The sequence below is a fragment of the Cervus elaphus genome, chromosome 22 (genome assembly GCF_910594005.1).
Source record: "Cervus elaphus chromosome 22, mCerEla1.1, whole genome shotgun sequence".
NCBI lineage: Eukaryota > Metazoa > Chordata > Mammalia > Artiodactyla > Cervidae > Cervus > Cervus elaphus.
This window is the reverse complement of record NC_057836.1, coordinates 40,283,549-40,301,633: the sequence shown is the minus strand read 5'-3', so window position 1 is coordinate 40,301,633 and position 18,085 is coordinate 40,283,549. Positions and strand designations below refer to the sequence as shown.

General features: G+C 39.2%; 1 protein-coding gene and 1 long non-coding RNA gene across 7 annotated transcripts in view; one reads left to right on the top strand and one right to left on the bottom strand.

Annotated features, from left to right (window-relative positions):
• DENND5B (DENN domain containing 5B) overlaps positions 1–10,894 on the top strand; it is a 206,919-nt gene extending 196,025 nt beyond the window's left edge. For all 6 annotated transcript variants that reach the window (XM_043880881.1, XM_043880884.1, XM_043880880.1 and 3 more), the window contains 4 exons: positions 1,733–1,815; positions 2,026–2,152; positions 4,204–4,378; positions 5,869–10,894. In XM_043880881.1, coding sequence (XP_043736816.1) covers positions 1,733–1,815; positions 2,026–2,152; positions 4,204–4,378; positions 5,869–6,052 — 569 coding nt within the window. In that variant the 3' untranslated portion in view covers positions 6,053–10,894. The remainder of the gene's footprint in view (positions 1–1,732; positions 1,816–2,025; positions 2,153–4,203; positions 4,379–5,868) is intronic.
• LOC122680042 overlaps positions 1–18,085 on the bottom strand; it is a 42,373-nt gene that overhangs the window by 16,512 nt on the left and 7,776 nt on the right. The window lies entirely within an intron of this gene.

The following is an 18,085-nucleotide window of genomic DNA, read 5'->3' as shown; positions in this document are numbered from 1 at the left end:
TTCTAAGGGGAATTTTAAAAATTTCACTCCCCACCCCACCCCCAAACTTCCTATAGAAGTGACAAAATACATAAAAAAGTGACTTCTACAGATAGGATCCTGTGTTCACATGCCATTTTTAATAGCACATAAACTTCTAGTTTATACTAATGTGGTCTTTAGTCTCCCAAGAGTATCAAATTTTAATCCCTGAGATATGTAAATGTTACTTTATTTAGAAAAAGGATCTTTGCAAATATGAGTAAGTTAAGGATCTTGAGATAGGGAAATTATCTGGGTTATCCAGGTGGACCCTAAATGCAATTACATGTATTGCTATAAGAGAGAGGCAAAAGGAAATTAGACACACAGAGAAGACAATAGAGAGATGGAGGCAGAGACTGGAGTGATGTGGGCACAAGCCAAGGAATGCCACCTGGGCTTGAAGAGGCATTCAAGAGGAGCAACTTCTTCCATTGAGCCTCCTGAGGAAGCACAGCCCTGTCCACAGCTTGATTTCTACCCACTGATACTGATTTCTGACTTCTCCCTCTGGAATTGTGAGAGAAGAAATTTCTCCTTTTTTTAAGTTACTAAATTTGTGGTCATCTATTACAGGAGCCACAGAAAACTAAAGAGACAGTGAAGTGGTTTTATTTCAGTTCATTGACAATAACCATGAGTTATTGGAGGTACCTTATTAATAAGAGGTACCTAAGAGGTCCTTAGTTAACAAAGCAATTTCCTTAGATATTATTATTCTATATCCATTTGTTAGCATATGGTGATATATTAACTATTAGAATGATATAGTCTTTAACAATCTCCCTTATTCTTTAATAAATGATCCCCTTAATCCATAATTCTTTTCTGCCTCTAGAAGTAAACTTAATACCACACATACACTAGAATAGCTAAAAAGAGGATAGACAACAGTGAATACGCATATATTACAATGGGAATGCAAAAGGAAAAACCATTTGGCAATTTCTTATAAAGATACATACATGTACTAACCATACACTTCACCCAGAAATCTCAAACTAGATATCTGTATCCTAGAGAAATGAATGCATATAGCTATACCAAGACTCATACTCCTATTTTGCAAGCAGCTTTATTCATAATAGCCAGAATGGAAACACCCGCAATATCCACCAGCTGGTAAGTGGATAAGCATATAGTGATATATCTAGTCAGTGGGATACTATTCAGCAATACTGTTGATATAGCTAACATCATGGATGAATCAAAAGGATTGTGCCAGGTGAGAAAAAGTAGACATTATACAATTCTATTTATTAAATTCTAGAAAAGGCTATATAATAATGATGGAAAGCAGAACAGTAGTTGACAGGGGTTACGAGGTTACAAGCTGGGGAAGGGAATTGACTGAAAAGGGGAAGAGTGGAACTTTTGGGGGTTGATGGAAATCTTCTGTATTTTGATTATAGTGGTTACATGTCTATACATTCTGCCAAAACTCATCAAATTACATACTTAAAATTGGTGACTATAGTTACAGATTTTGAGTGGTAAGGCTGGGATTTGAGTCTTGGGGGTCTCTTAGATTATTTTCCATTCTGTCAATATGCCTCATTTTACCAAACTGGCAAGGCAGGTTTCATGGAACCCTGACAAGGCAGCCTGCCCTGGTGAAGTGTTTCCTGCACAGGCAGGCACAGTTGATGTCCTGTAGTACTTGGTTTATTTTCCTTGCCTGAAATTTCTGCCATTGTTCATTATTTTTTAGAACCCAACGCAGGACAGATCCAAGAAGGAATTGGAGAAGCTGTGAACAACATTGTGAAACATTTCCACAAACCTGAAAAAGAGGTATGATGGGCTATGAAACTTACTATGGTGGGATTTTAAAGCCGCTTTTATACACGATACATAAGGCAACAAAAAGGTGCTTTAATTGTCAAGCTTCCTAATAGCTGCAAAAACATGCTTCATGGCTACCCTCAGCACTGTTCCTCTACTGTTTCTCTTCAACATCAACGCAGGAGCTTATTCTCTGGCACTGTGTGTTACTCTTCACAGAGAGGAAGCCTCACTGTGTTGCTGTGTGGAGAGAGTGGCTTAGTTGCAGCACTTGAGCAAGTTTTCCACCATGGCTTCAAATCAGCTCGCATCTTTCACAAGAATGTCTTCATCTGGGACTTCATAGGTAAATTAAAGCTGGTGTACATTGTCGTGAGGTCATTGAAATGTGTCTTAGAAAACTCAAAAAACCCAAGAATTTGAGCAAATAAGGGTTAGTGATAAGGGTATATGTTTTTCAAAGTAAATATCAAATAAGCAGTGTCTGTGCTTTTCATTCAGTCAGCAAATATATCTGTGTGTGTGTGTGTGTGTTCACAATATTCTAAACTATTTTAGATGCTCAAGGTATACACTTCAAGTTAAAAGTAAGCAAGACACAGAAATTCCTATGGTTGACAAACTTAGAATCTTTGTGGGGTCAGGAGGGCAAACAGTGCACAAACTCATAACAGATATGTAATTTATCTGATATGTTGGAAGGTCATCATTGATGCTGACAAAAATGGAGCAAGGCAAAAGGAAACGGAGTGGGAGTACTCTTAATTAGGAAGGTATAGACCTTGTTGATAAGGTACTGTTGAGCAGACACGTGAGGAACTGAGCCTTGTGAATGCCAGGAGGAGAGCACCACAGGCTGAGACAAGTGCCCTGCCAGAGCAGGGTGGCGCTGTGCTTGGCTTTCTGTAGAGCAGCAAGAAGGTGAGTGTGACTGGAACAGAGTGAGGGAGAGAGGGCGGGTATTTGGAGAGAGGATTTTTATTGCAGAGCCAGGTTGTGGAGGGCCTTCTAGGTCTTTGGAAGCAGTTGGTCTTTATCCTGAATGGAATGGGAAGACTTGGAGATAAGGTGTGCTTAGTCACTCAGGCGTGTTCAGCTCCTTTGCAACCCCATGGACTGTAGCCCACCAGGCTTCTCTCTTCATGGGGATTGGACTCTCCAGGCAAGAATACTCGAGTGGGTTGCCATGCTCTTCTCTAGGGGATCTTCCCAACCCAGGGTTCAAACCCAGGTCTCCCGCATTACAGGTGTACTCTTTACTGTCTGAGCTACCAGGGAGCTGAGGAATATGATATAATTTGTGTTTTAAAAAGATTACTCTAATTCTGTGCTATCCAGTATGGCAACCAGTAGCCACATGTGGCTATTTAGATTCAGTTCAGTTCAGTTCAGTTACTCAGTCGTGTCCGATTCTTTGCGACCCCATGAATCACAGCACGCCAAGCCCCCCTGTCCATCACCAACTCCCGGAGTTTACTCAAACTCACGTCCATCGAGTTGGTGATGCCATCCAGCCATCTCATCCTCTGTCGTCTCCTTCTCCTCCTGCCCCCAATCCCTCCCAGCATCAGGGTCTTTTCCAAATTTTAAATTTACTCCCTCAGTCGTACTGGCCCTACAAGGGGCTGTAGAATTGGACCTTGAAGATATAGAATGTTTCCATCTTCAGGAAAGTTTGATTAGAATGTGGTTCTCTAGCTCCCCAAACTTTGTATTCTTTATTTTGCTATGCAGCTCTTCTACAATTCAGTCTCTTTAACAGGATGATTAATTGTTTCATGTTTTATAAATAAGATCTGAATGAAGTAGTTGGTTTTATCCAAATTTGAACTTTTAGACAAAGAAAGGAAAGTGGACAGAGCTAGGCCCCTAGATTGGGTTTTTTTTTTCCTTTTGGAATGCACTGAATCTTACTAGTCCTGCTTCTGATATGTATATTAATAACTCTTCCTCAGATTTACTGAAGGAGTTCTGTTTCAAGGATTTTGCTGCAAAGTGTTAGCCAGTCATTTTATAACTGATTCAAAGGGCTCCACCTCAATGGCTACCATGTCTTTGCTACTTCCTCCTAGAAGGATCTAGTCTTAACAGACAAGACCATGTTTATTTTTTTCTTTGCTATCAGTTGCCATTTTTGAAGGTATGCTAAAGAGAGTAAGCTTTCCAACCATGTAGAGTGTAGTCTAGACTAGAAAATAAATTCCTGGGAGCATATTGTTCTACCAGGAAACATGGGCCTTTAGGATATATTGTGAAACCAATGATAAAATAATGGTTTTGGTTTTAGGATTGGCTATAATGCAAAGAATCATTAGTATTTCCAGAATAAATTGTTTCCTCTTTTTGTATATGAAGTATTAATGTGTATTGTGATATGCTTCTGATTTCCTTCCCCAGAGAGAGCAGTTGCTTATTTTGAAACCACTGACCAGATTCTAGATAATGAAGATGATGTCCTCATTCAGAAATCATCCTGCAAAACCTTCTGTCACTATGTAAATGCTATTAATACTGCACCCCGGAATATTGGGAAGGATGGCAAATTCCAGATCTTAGTTTGCCTTGGAACACGGTATTAAGCCAGTTCTTGACTTTCCCTGTCTTTGTCATGTGTTGAACAAGAACTTAGAAAGGTTTATACCAGACCATGCCCCTTCCAAAGCTCTCTGGTTGATCTCCTCCATTCCAAGTTTTATGAGACTCCTGTTTATTGGGTGTTTGCTGTGTGTTGGGCACTATGCTTAGCACTTCACATGTATTATCTCATTTAACCCTCCTATCACTTCACCACCACCCCTGCATGAAGTAGCAAGCAATATCCCCACTGTATAGGTGAGAAAATAGAAAGTAGAAGAGGCACAGTTAAGTTAACAGACTTTCCCAAGGTCACACAGCTAGAAAGAGGCAGAGCCAAGATTTACACCCAGTCTCACCCCAGAGCCCCAGGCTCTGAACCGTGACACAGTACTGCGCCATAGACAGGTGGAGGTAATTAGACACACCAGCACATTCACACATACATATTTTCTGTACAGAGCTTGTATAGTGTGTATACACTACCATATTGCTTTAAATTTGATGACATTGTAGAATTCTTACCATGGAAAGTCTCTTTAAGACAGTTTTCTACCCCTTTCTTTTTGTAAAATGACACATAGGAGCTATGCAATCCATTAATTTTAAAACAGCTCTCAGAATTGTAAGAAATGAACCACACAGACCCTTAGAAGATTTTTTATCTGTGCAATGCTTGTTTTCTTCTAAGCCCCAACACCTCTTGTAGGATGGCCTAGCTGCCTTGTCATGAAGGTATACTGAGAGCTGCTCAGCAAGGGTGTCTAAGCAACTTAGTGACAGATACTAATGTCAGTTTAATCAGGAAACTTTAAAGATTGAGATCCTGTCCTCCTGAAACAGCTGGTTTATTGAGCTAAATTCTATATTTCTTCTTAATAAAAGCCGTCCAACTTCAGCTGTGCTTTTTAAGTTCCTTTTGAGCATTATCCTTATCTCCTTTTCTCTCACTGTTTTGATTTATTAGATCAATGCAACACTTCTTTTGGTTTATAAGATCTACTTAATGTTTTTCTGCTTTGATTTTGTTCCTTACCTTTTTATGTTGTGTAAATTTTTTTTTAAGTGCTAGTCCCTACAATTTAATGGAGTCTTTCTTCCCAAAAGGTCTACTTTGGCATGACTTGTCACAGATGTCTAGATAACATCTCTGTTAAACAATACAAAATGACATTCTGCTTCTTTTTAAAAGAGGTAGAATCAGAATAGAGAATATCTTTACCACATCTAAGTCTTTATGGCCAATTTGTGCAGACTCACTCTTAGAATCTGATGGGTTTCCTTTCCCCCTTAGCGTACACTGTTTCATTACATTTTTAACCAGTAATATCCAACTACTTGACTTTGATTTTCTCTCTGGTGACCTCAGAGCTTGGCTAGATTTCGCCCCATTCAGCCTCTCACCTTCCTGTCCACAGCTCCAGTGTGTGTGTGTAGTTCTGCAGCAGGGCAGCAGTGCTCAGGACTTGTTTCTGTTTGGGTCTGCAGAGATCGCCTGCTCCCACAGTGGATTCCTCTGTTAGCCGAGTGTCCTGCCATCACCCGAATGTATGAGGAGAGCGCCCTCCTGCGAGATCACATGACGGTCAACTCCCTCATCCGCATTCTGCAGACCATTCAGGACTTCACCATAGTCTTAGAAGGCTCACTCATCAAAGGAGTGGATGTGTAACCCAATTAGCTAGAAACTCAGTCCAGAACCCTGTTCCTGAACCTTCCCCGACAATGGGGACGGATTTGGACTTGTCTGACAAGGCAGTGAGTCACTGCAGGGGCGGCACAGCATGTCCCCCAATGTGAACAGTCCTCACACTGCAGACAAGGCAAAATGCTGTATTGTAGTTCATTTGAACCTGGAATTTAGTATAAAATAGAGTATTTTCATGTGTTAGATGTGTGTAAATATGCTCTCTTCTTTAAGAAATTCTATTACTCTAATAAGACTTTTCTTAGATTGAATACTCCTGTAACTTAAAATCAGTAGCTTAAAAGTATTGGGAGTTGGGTAGTGGGGAGAGTGGTGCTAGTCAGGAAGAAGCCAGTAAACATGTAAATATAGTACAACCCATTGGGGCTTTTTATTTTCCTCCAGGTACCACAAAGGAATCCAGAAAGCATTGTTATGTACTCGCCAGCCATCCTGGTGTGTTACCCTTTATATTGTGAATGTAAACAGTTTACCTACTGTAGGGGAGAGTAGCCCTCATTTACATCTTTTAAGTTTCCGATGGTTTCATAATTTGAATTGAGCCACTCTTCCAAGTCTTTTGAAAAAATTTTTTCATCAGCACAAGATAAAGATATAATTCAAATATTTTAAATACTAGACCCCAGGAGCTTGGCTGAACTGAAAAGAGAACACACAAAGCCCTGAGAAGCATATGAAATTGTGGGATTATATTAACTTCTTTACACTTTGGAAAGATTAGCCTAGACTAACTTCATCTTTGACATTTTTATTCTTGTTATTTGAGGTACTTTGGGGAGATGTGAATTTCAGAGTGTTGGCCTCAGTCTTAAAAACTGCAAACAGCAGTTTGATTCTATACTTTTAATTTGGCCATCTCAACCCTGCAGTGGTCCCTTACCCCTCAAGAATAACCACAAACACTGTCTTTGTTTGGTTCCAATCACCCGCCTCCCCTCTTCCAGTGCCCATCCCCCCTCAGGAAATGGAAAGAATGTCTAAGAAGGAGGAGGACTCTGTGTGGCTTGGAATGTTTTTGTGAAAGTATTTGTTGACCATGATAATGCAAATACCAGAAGAAGAGAGAAAGAATGAACCCTTTCTGGGTGTTTCAGGGCCAGCTGTATGTTCCTTTGTAAGCAGGGGTGAAAATGTAATACTGCTGGCCCAGGAAGGTAAAAGCCAGTATTACGCAGACTGGCAAAATGGAAGCAAAACAAGAGGCAACAGTTTGGAAGACCAAACGTTGTGAGTAACTTTCCAATTTGGTGTTTTTTAAGGAAGTTAAATACAGTGTTAGTATGTTACCGTAAGTCTTCATGTTACAGTTGGTCTTGTAAGTAATTTAGACATTTCCACGTTGTTAGCAGTGAAATTGCCTTAGCAGAGCTCCAGGTTATTCCCAATTGTGACTGAGAAGCAAAGTCATGGCCTCTCAGGACCCTTGTGTTATCTGAGGGTCCTGGGCTTTAGCCAATAGTGTTGCTTCCCTTTTTCTCTTGAGGAAGAAACTAGTGAATTAAGTGCCCCACTCCCGTTATCAAACACTGTATTCAGCCAAGGCACACTCCCTTTTAATATGTGACTGAGTCCTTGAGGAGGTAAGGGAGAACTGAAGGCAGCATTTAGAAACCATGGAAAGGGTTTAAGATGGTTCTGGGTGACCTGGGTAGACCAGAAATGTGTTTGCCTGCAGCTAAAGTTTGTCCACAGTGGTGTGGCTACCCCTGGGACATGGAGAGTCTATTATGGGACATATCCAGAACCTGTTTCACACCAGGTGCTTACTGTTTCAATGATGAGAAACCATAGAATGATCCAACCTAGGGTTTTGTTTTTGTTACCTTTTCCAAAGGCCTTGCTTCTGACACATTCTGGGCAAACAGAGAGGTGACTTAGGTTAGCATGCTAGAATTAAGTCATCTCATCTAGCCTTCTCATTTTACAGATGGGAAGACTTAAGGATCAGAGAGATTAAATACTTACCTGCACACCTGGTCAGTGACGACACAGGGTGTAGAATTCATGTTTTTTTAATTATACCAGGCTACATGAGACTGGCTTTCAAGGCATTCATATTAAGTCTTTCTACCCTTGGATCTTAATTCATCCACGTATATAGGTAGCAGATAATGATTAATATTCATTTATAGTAATAATTTATAGGGATTAATATTCATTTTAACAAATTATCCTTAAGTTATAGAAAATTACACCTGTTATAAAAAGTAGGAGCAGGAATTCCCTGGCAGTCCAGTGGTTAGGATTCCACACTTTTACTGCTGAGGACCCAGGTTTGATCCTTGATCAGGGAACTAAAATCTCACATGCCTTATGGCACAGCCAAAAACAAAACTAGGAGTAAAACTGGATTTCAGACCTGTGAGTAAAACCATTACTTTAGAAAGTAATACCCTCCAAGAGTTTGACCTGAAGTTTCATCCCATTTTCTATTATCTGACTACAGTAGTGAAATGACCAGTTTCAGAAGAAGAAATCACACCAGAATGGACACATCCTCTAGAATGCTGTGCCCTTTAGAGTTATCACCTTGGAAGTCCATACACAGTCCAGTAATAAAGCCAGTGCTTCAGACCCCTGGGGACCTCCTTATGAGCTGCCCGAATGCCCTATAGCCCATTCTTTTGAATATTTCTAGTAATGGGTAATGGTGGCTTTTCAGAAAAAATTTAATATTTGGATGGAAACAACAATAAGCTCTTAGAACCCAAGTTGATGAATGAAAAGGATACTTAAGCAGAGTTTGGGGTCATGTAAGAAATACAGTTCTAAAGAAGTAAGACAATTCTTAACATGGCTTATAACTGTCTTTGAGTATCAAATTATTTTGAGCAGGACAACAGCAGAACTCTTAGAATAAATGTACATATAAGTATACATAGCCTTCCGACCTGACTTTGGAAAGTCACTCAGAGGTATACTTTTTGCTGTTAATAAATTAGTATATTGCTATATCATCATACTTCAGAGTTAAAGTATACAAAAATCAAATTTGACTTTTTTCTTCAAAATAAATTAAAAGTTGTGCCTGGAGTCATGATTAGTATTTTCACAAAATAGCTTAAGAAGAAATTATTTTAATATTAAATTGCCAAAAATGTTACCTCTTGAAATACTTATCTTCCAAGTGTTTTTCAAATGTTCTTAAACTCCTAATAATAACCTTTTTGATATAGTGACATTACAACAGTGTTGGTATTATGTGTGAGACCCTGAAACTGTGTTCTGTTTGGGGGCTCATCTGCACCTTAAAATGACTGAGGCTCAGTGTGGAGTAGAATAAAGTAGGGTTCTCAGTAGAGAAAATGGGGCTACTGAGAACAAAAGGAAGGCCTCCCAACCCTCCCTTCCTCTTTCCCACTGTGGCAAGAATTTGATAGAAGAAACCAAAAGCTTGCAAAATTTATGATTTCCCTCTAAATTTTATTTTAAATATTTCATACACTTTGTACCTTTTGTAACCCTGTGGTATTTACTTTAACATGGCTTTTTAAGAAATCATTTTAGTGAACTTCTGTCACACTGTATGAATATACAGGGGAAATACTGAATTGCTCATATTTCCTTTTTTGGCAATAAAGCACTGTTGTATGTAAATGGAAGTGGAAGAGGGATGGAGACTACACATAACAGTTTGTGTATAGTGAATGCTGACCCTCTGAGATACTCTGAAACATGAGGCAACAGACAAGGACCTCAGATTGCCCAGGGAAATATTTATTTGACAGCACTGGGAGTGTAGCTGTTAATTATAAAATAGCTTCTTTCTGCTAAGAATTATGATTTTTCAGTAGATTTTCATTTTGAGAACTGTTGAGTATTTTCTCTGTGAGGTTTATAGAAACTAGTCTATCTTTTTCACCATTTGGAAGGACAATCTGAACTGTAGCTATTTATATTTCAGTATTAATACACCTTCATTGATTGAGAATGGAGTCTTGAGATCTTCTCTACTTTTATAAAATGAATTCTATTTCCACGTCATCCATGTCATTTGAAGTCCATGTTTCTTGTATAAGTATTTGTTATATTACCTTTTAGTGTAAAAGGAGAAACAAATAATAAACTACTAGGTCTCTTATTCCTATTAAAATCCATTTATAAAACTCTTGGATCAAAAAAAAAACAACTCTTGAATCCAACTGATTTCCAAGCTTTTTGAAGGAGGGTACCAATGGAGTGTGATCAGAATAATCCAAGGAGAACCTCATCCTTTCAGATCTTAGCAGACCTGATTGTCCTCTCAAGGACAAAATAAAGATTGGATCCAGAAAGGTATCACACTGAGCAATTAATATCAGAGTGAAAAAAATCATCAAAAACATTCTCCTCATTTGAATGACTCCAGGGTATCCTTGGGTTATGTGGGAGGGAATTATGCTTGACATATTTACCTAAATGTATTTGTGTGTGGCCCAGTCTTTATTCCAAACACCAGACAGATCTTGTTAACAGTAGAGAGATATGGTGAGAGTTCCTGTTGTCAATCAAATGAGGGTGTTAAACATATAGAAAGAATTCTGTGTTACACTTGAACCATGTATAAATGTATCCTGTGTATCTTTTTTTTAAATATGCATTTCTGCATTTAAATTATATTTTTTTTCTTTGAATTGTTAACAAAATGCATCAGAACTGGATTTTTTTCTCATCTGAACATAATTAAAATTTAAAAAGTATTGTGATATCAAGCACTTTAACATATGTATCAGAGAAACTGATGTGGGTTTTTCAGGTTTTGGAGTACATTTAAATATGACTTTTCATGCTTTGTTCTTTACAAATAAAACTGTGGGGTTGATACTTTGTTTTGCTTCATTATTGTAGAACCTTAATATTGAGTAGTGCAAAGGGCCAGTGACTCCAGAAAGTAGAGCAACAAAACCGTTACATGAAACCATTATGTAGTAGAAATACGAGCTTCCCAGATGGCACAGTGGTAAAGAATCCCCCTACCAGTGCAAGAGGCACAAGTGTAGTTGCGGGTTGAATCCCTGGGTCGGGAAGATCTCCTGAAGTAGGAAACGGCAACGTGCGCTAGGATTCTTGCCTGAAGAATTCCACGAAGCACGCACACACACACAAGAAATATCTGCTGGGCAACTGGTTATCCAGAAGCGGTAAAAAGAAAAGAAAGAAAATGTGAACCCTATCTCACACCATACAGGAAAATCAATTCTTAGCTTAACAATCTAAACAGCAAAACAATTTTTGAAAGAAAATGTAGAATGTATTTATGAATTTGGGAAAGGGTAGTATTTCTTATACAAGACATTAAAAAATAACTAGCACTGCAGTCCTTAGTAAAAATGAAAGGCAGAGATGCATTGATTATTCACCACATGTTAAGCATTACTTTAGGTTATGACCATACAGCAGTTTAAACACACACACACATCAAATTCCTGCTTTTATGGAATTTATATTCTAATGGAGCAATTACCTAATAAACATGACAAGTAATACATACAGTTGTTGTTTAATCGCAAAGTCATGTCCAACACTTTTGTGACCCCATGGACCCCTCCTCTGTCCATGGAATTTTCCAGGCAAGAATACTGGAGTGGGTTGCCATTTCTTTCTCCAGGGAATCTTCCAGACCCAGGGACCAAACCCACATCTGCATTAGCAGGCAGATTCTTTACCGACTGAGCCACCTGAGAAGCCCAATACATAACAGTAATTAGAGAATTAATAACAAGCAAAGAAGAAGGATTGAAAGTATGGTTGGGGATGCTTAAAGATGGGATTGCAATTGTAAATTGGGTTAGCCAGGGAAAGCCACACTGAAAATGGAGTTGTGTAGCTGAGATTGGAAAAAGTGTAAGAGAAACAAGTTTGCAGGAAGAACAAGAGCTTCCTTTTGGCTGTAAGTTTGGCATGCCTGTTAGACATCCAAGTAAAGATGTTGGATAGGTGCACATGTGGATCCGGAGTTCAGGGGGAAATAATGGTGTATTTGTCAGGATCCAAATCAAGAGACAGAAACCACAAGCAATCTGAAGAGAGGTAGTTTAATGTTTAGAACTGTTAGAATTATCCAGAGAAACAGAGCTAAGGATGTGTACAGGTGTGTGTGTGTGTGTGTGTGTGTGTGTGTGTGTGTGTAGAGAGAGAGAGATTTATTTTAAGGAATCAACTGACACAGTGTACAGATGTGTGTGTGTGTGTGTGTGTGTAGAGAGATTTATTTTAAGGAATCAACTGACACAGTTGTGGAGCCATGAAGAGAGGTAGTTTAATGTTTAGAACTGTTAGAATTATCCAGAGAAACAGAGCTAAGGATGTGTACAGATGTGTGTGTGTGTGTGTGTGTGTGTGTGTGTGTGTGTGTGTGTGTGTGTGTGTGTGTGTGTGTGTGTGTAGAGAGAGATTTATTTTAAGGAATCAACTGACACAGTGTACAGATATGTGTGTGTGTGTGTAGAGAGAGAGATTTATTTTAAGGAATCAACTGACACAGTTGTGGAGCCATGGTAAATCCAAAATCTGCAGGTTAGGCTGGTGGACTGGAAACCCAAGGAAAGAATTGTAGTTCAAGTTCAAAGATCGCTGACTGGCAGAATTTCTTCTTGCTCAAACGGTCAGTCTATGCTGAATTCAGGCCTTCAACAGATTGGATACATTATGAAGGGTAATCTGCTTTACTCAAAGTCCACCAGTGTAAATGTTTGTCTCATCTGAAGAACACCATCACAGAAGAAACTTCCAGAATAATGTCTGATTAAATATCTGGGCACCATGGCCCAGCTAAGTTGATGCATAAAATTAACCATCACAGACTACTACGATAAGAAACTGGAATGATGAAGGATTTGCTACTGAGCAATAAAAAGAACTCTAAAGAATACAAAAACAGCATATATAGGGAGCAGCTACTAACTAGGGCTGAGGTAAGGTAAACCTCCAAGAGCCCCCCCTACTTAGGCTGAGAGTCAGACTTCATTAGAGAGGGCACAGCACAGCCCACTAGATGCAGAGAAGTTTACTGAGAGGCTGCACTTGTTTGGAATCTGCTGTCAGGTGCCAGGAAACATCCTTGGAGAGGTGGCATAGCCCAGAACTTGCTGGGAAGCCACTGGAGAAGAAGGTGCCGGGGAAGCCCTCCATGGAGAGGTGTGATACCAGTAAAGCTCACTACAGAGCCGCCCAAGCCTCCCTACCACAACAGGTTAGCCTCTGAGACCACAAGGGCTTCTGTCGTGGCTCAGCTGGTAAAAAATCCACCTGCAGTGCAGGAGACCTGGGTTCTATCCCTGGGTTAGGAAGATCCCCTGGAGAAGGGAAAGGCTTCCCACTCCAGTATTCTGGCCTGGAGAATTCCATGGACCATATTATAGTCCATGGGGTTGCAAAGAGTCAGACACGACTGAGCAATTTTCACTTTCACTTTCCACAAGGGCCAGGAGCTGCACACTGGAGGAGCTCACAGGAGGGAGCACGGCAGAGCCTGGAAGAGAAGCTCCCTCCTCCAGAGCCTCTCCAGTGCATTCTATTAACAAAGATTAACACTGTGCCACCTGTCAAAGGAGAAGTGTTTACAAGAAGGTCTAGCTCCATTGTTGCAGAGCAAGATTTTTATTGCTATGGGGCAATAAATTAATAACTGCTCCAAAGAGTTTAGTTCCTTATAGTCAGTTAAGGAGGAAACGAAGGAGGGGAGTAGGAAAATGCAGGAGAATATAAGAAGATAGTGAGCAAATGTCTCCAAACTTTATGAGGTAATGATTTAGAGCTGACACTGTCTGCCATGTTCATTTGAACTTAGTCCAGATGTATACAATTTTCATCACTGCTCTTTAAAATATTGACTAACTACAGTTATTATAAGGTCAGGAGGCTTTTTCAGTGTAAGAGAAAGAAGACCTCAGTGGTCACAGTGGTGAAAAGCATTGGGTATAGATATATTTCGAAGCTAAAGTCAGAAAGTTTCCTGATGGATTGAATATCAGGGATGAGGAACAGTCAAAAATGACCCCAAGGGAAACCAGGAGAGCCACTGGAATCGTCACCTTCCTCAAGAATGTCAGGTTGGTGGCATCTTTCACCACCAGAGGCCTCGCTCTAATTCTGCCCACACTCAGCTCACAACTAAGTACACCATCATGATCAACCAGGCCACACCCTACACCTACCTACCCAGTGCTCTTTCAAGATGATGGGAACATGCCTGGCCACCCCCAGACCCTCAGAGCCTTGGAATGGCTGAAATGGCTGAAGAACTGTGAGCTCCTCTGTGGACAAGGACAGGCCCCCTCCCCGGTGGCCCCCAATAAAAATGTGAAAACCAGAAACAAAAATGACTCCAAGGATTTAGACCTGAACAAATGGGAAAGGAGAGGCTAGAATTTCTACTAACTGAGATGAGTAAGGATGTGGGGAGAACAGGATTTAAAGACAGATGAGGAGTTCAGTTTTGGACATGTTAAGTTTCAGATATTGACTACACATCCAGGTGAAAATGGTGAACAGGAAATTGAATGTCTGAGTCTGGATCTTCTGAGCTACTGGACTTCTGATATGCATTTTGGAGTTGCTGGCATGTATAGATAGAATTTAAAGTTATAAAATTGGATGAGGACACAAAAGGAGTCAGTTATTAAATAATCTCTCAAAACTTTAATTTTAATTTTCCAGTATTGTGACATGATTTACTGTTTGACATTTAGATTACTCTCAGTGTTTCACTATTCTGAACAATACTAAAATGAACAAACATCCTTGCTTTATGAGAAATTACCATTTTTGTAGGTCAAAGACAAATGTCAACTCCATATGATTCAACCTAATATTTTTGATAATTCTTTTGGTTCTTTATTCTGATATGTGCTTTACTTTGATTAAAATAGATACTGTAACCTAGATGGAGCAGTTACTCTCTGAGCAGAGTAATCTAAAAATAAATCACTCTAGTCAGAGCCAACATGTGGGCCAGATGTTCCTTATACTCAAAATAACATAACCCGGAGGCCTTTTACCTACCCATACTACCTACCTACTACTCATACCACCTATCTACTTGTCTTAAGTGCCCCAAAACTCTTCCTTGATTTCCCACTTACATCCTGTTCAAAACAGAACTTCAAAATGCCTGGACACAAAAACAATGGACTCAGTAAGAAATAGACAAAGTCTCAGTTATAGTAAGATAAAGCTCTCCTTTCTCAATAATTGATAAAGAAATAGGAAATCAGTAGAAATACAGAGGACTAGCACAACAATACAAACCAACTTGCCCTAATTGATATTATTAGAATGTCCAACACCACCAGCATACAAATTCTCTTCAAGTACACAAAGAACACTTACCAAGATTGACCATATTCAGGTCAATAAAACATGTCAAATTTAAAAAGATTTAAGTCATGCAAAGTAAGTTCTCTGACCACAAGAGTCAAAAAATGAATCAAAACTGAAGGCAGAAAGTATTTTGAACTGAATGAAAATAAAGCATATCAATATTTGTGGGATACATCAAAAGCAGCTCTTAAAAAGAAATTAATTGCATTGAACACCTCTGTGAGGAAAAAAAAAATCTCAATGACATATACTTCAACCTTTAAAAACCTAAAAACAATAATAGTAGTAAAAATAAAGATCAGAGCAGAAATCAATGAAACAGAAAACAGAAAAAGAAAATCAGTGAAAACAGAAGGTGGTTCTTTGAGAAACCAATAACATTGATAAACCTTTAGCCAGACTGATTACAGAAAAAAAAAAAAAAAAGACCCAAATTGCCATATAAAAATGAGAGAGGTGATGCAAATACAGACATTACATACATTAAAAGGATAATAAGAGAATATTATGAATATCTTTTTGGCAAGAAATTCTATATCTTGGATGGTAGAAAAGTTTCTTAAAAACATTAATTACCACAGATCACTTAAGAAACAGATAATCTGAGTAGCCTATATGTATTAAAGAAATTGAATTTGTTGTTTAACTTTCTTTTATCTTTGTCATCTGAGTTTGTTTCCAAGGCAAAACATTCAACATCACAGTAATCCAAGTCGATGCCCCAACCACTAATGCCGAAGAAGCTGAAGTTGAACGATTCTATGAAGACCTATAAGACCTCCTAAAACTAACACCAAAAAAAGATGTCCTTTTCATTATAGGGGACTGGAATGCAAAAGTAGGAAAATAAGAGAAACCTGGAATAAGAGGCAAGTTTGGCCTTGGAGTACAAAATGAAGCAAGGCAAAGGCTAACAGAGTTTTGCCAAGAGAACACACTAGTCATAGCAAACACCCTCTTCCAACAACACAAGAGATGACTGTACGCATGGACATCACCAGATGGTCAATATAGAAATCAGATTTACTATATTCTTTGCAGCCAAAGATGGAGAAGCTCTATATAGTCAACAAATGAAGACCGGTAGCTGACAGTAGCTCAGATCATGTGAGCTCCTTATTGCAAAACTCAGACTTTATATTGAAAAAAGTAGGGAAAACCACTAGGCCATTCAAGTATGAACTAAATCAAATCCCTTATGATTATACAGTAGAGGTGACAAATAGATTTAAGGGACTAAATCTGTTAGACAGAGTGCCTGAAGAAATATGGATGAAGGTTCGTAACATTGTAGAGGGTGGTGACCAAAACCATCCCCAAGAAAAAGAAATACAAGAAGGCAAGGTGGTTGTCCTAGGAGGCCTTTCAAATAGTTGAGGAAAGAAGAGAAAAGAAAGGAAAGGAGAAAGGGAAAGATATGCCCAACTGAATGCAGATTTCCAAAGAATAGCACGGAAATATAAGAAAGCCTTCCTCAGTGATCACAGCAAAGAGACAGAGGAAAACAACGCAATGATGCTGTGAAAGCACTGCATTCAATATGCCAGCAAAACTGGAAAACTCAGCAGTGGCCACAGGACTTGAAAAGTCAGTTTTCATTCCAATTCCAAAGAAGGGCAATGCCAAAGAATGTTCAAATTACTGTATAATTGCATTCTTTTCACATGCCAGCAAGATTACGCTCAAAATCCTTCAAGCTAGGCTTCAGCAGTATGTGAATCGAGAACTTCCAGATGTACAAGTTAGATTTAGAAAAGGCAGAGGAACCAGAGATCAAATTGCCAACATATGCCAGATCATTGAAAAAGCAAGAGAATTAAAAAAAAACATACACTTCTGCTTCACTGACTATGCTAAAGTCTTTGACTATGTGGATCACAACAAACTGTGGAAGATTCTTAATGAGATGGGAATACCACAACACATTACCTGCCTCCTGAGAAATGTGCATGCAGACAAGAAGCAACAGTTAGAACTGGACATGGAACAATGGACTGGTTCAAAATTGGGAAAGAAGTCAAGGCTGTATATTGTCACCTTGCTTATTTAACTTCTATGCAGAGTATATCACACGAAATGCCTGGCTGGATGAAGCACAGGCTGAAATCAAGATTGCTGGGAGAAATATCAACAACCTCAGATATGTAGATGATACCATTTTAATGGCAGGAAGTGAAGAGGACCTAAAGAGCCTCTTGATGAAGGTGAAATGGGAGAGTGAAAAAGCTGGCTTAAAACTCAATATTCAAAAAATAAAGATCATGCCATCCAGTCCTATCACTTCAAGGCAAATGGATGGAGAGAATCTGGAAACAGTGTCAGATTTCATTTTCTTGGGCTCCAAAATCACTGCAGACGGTGACTGCAGCCTTGAAATTAAAAGACACTTGCTCCTTGGAAGAACAGCTATGCCAGACCTAGACAGTGTATTAAAAAGGAGACATCACTTTGTCGACAAAGGTACATATAGTCAAAGCTAAGTATGGTAGCTTTTCTGGTAGTTGTGTATGGATGTGAGAGTTGGACTATAAAGAAGGTTGAGTGCTGAAGAATTGATGCTTTCAAGAGACATGTGTACCCCAGTGTTCATCGCAGCACTGTTTACAATAGCCAGGACATGGAAGCAACCTAGATGTCCATCGGCAGATGAATGGGTAAGAAAGTTGTGGAACATATACACAATGGAATATCACTTAG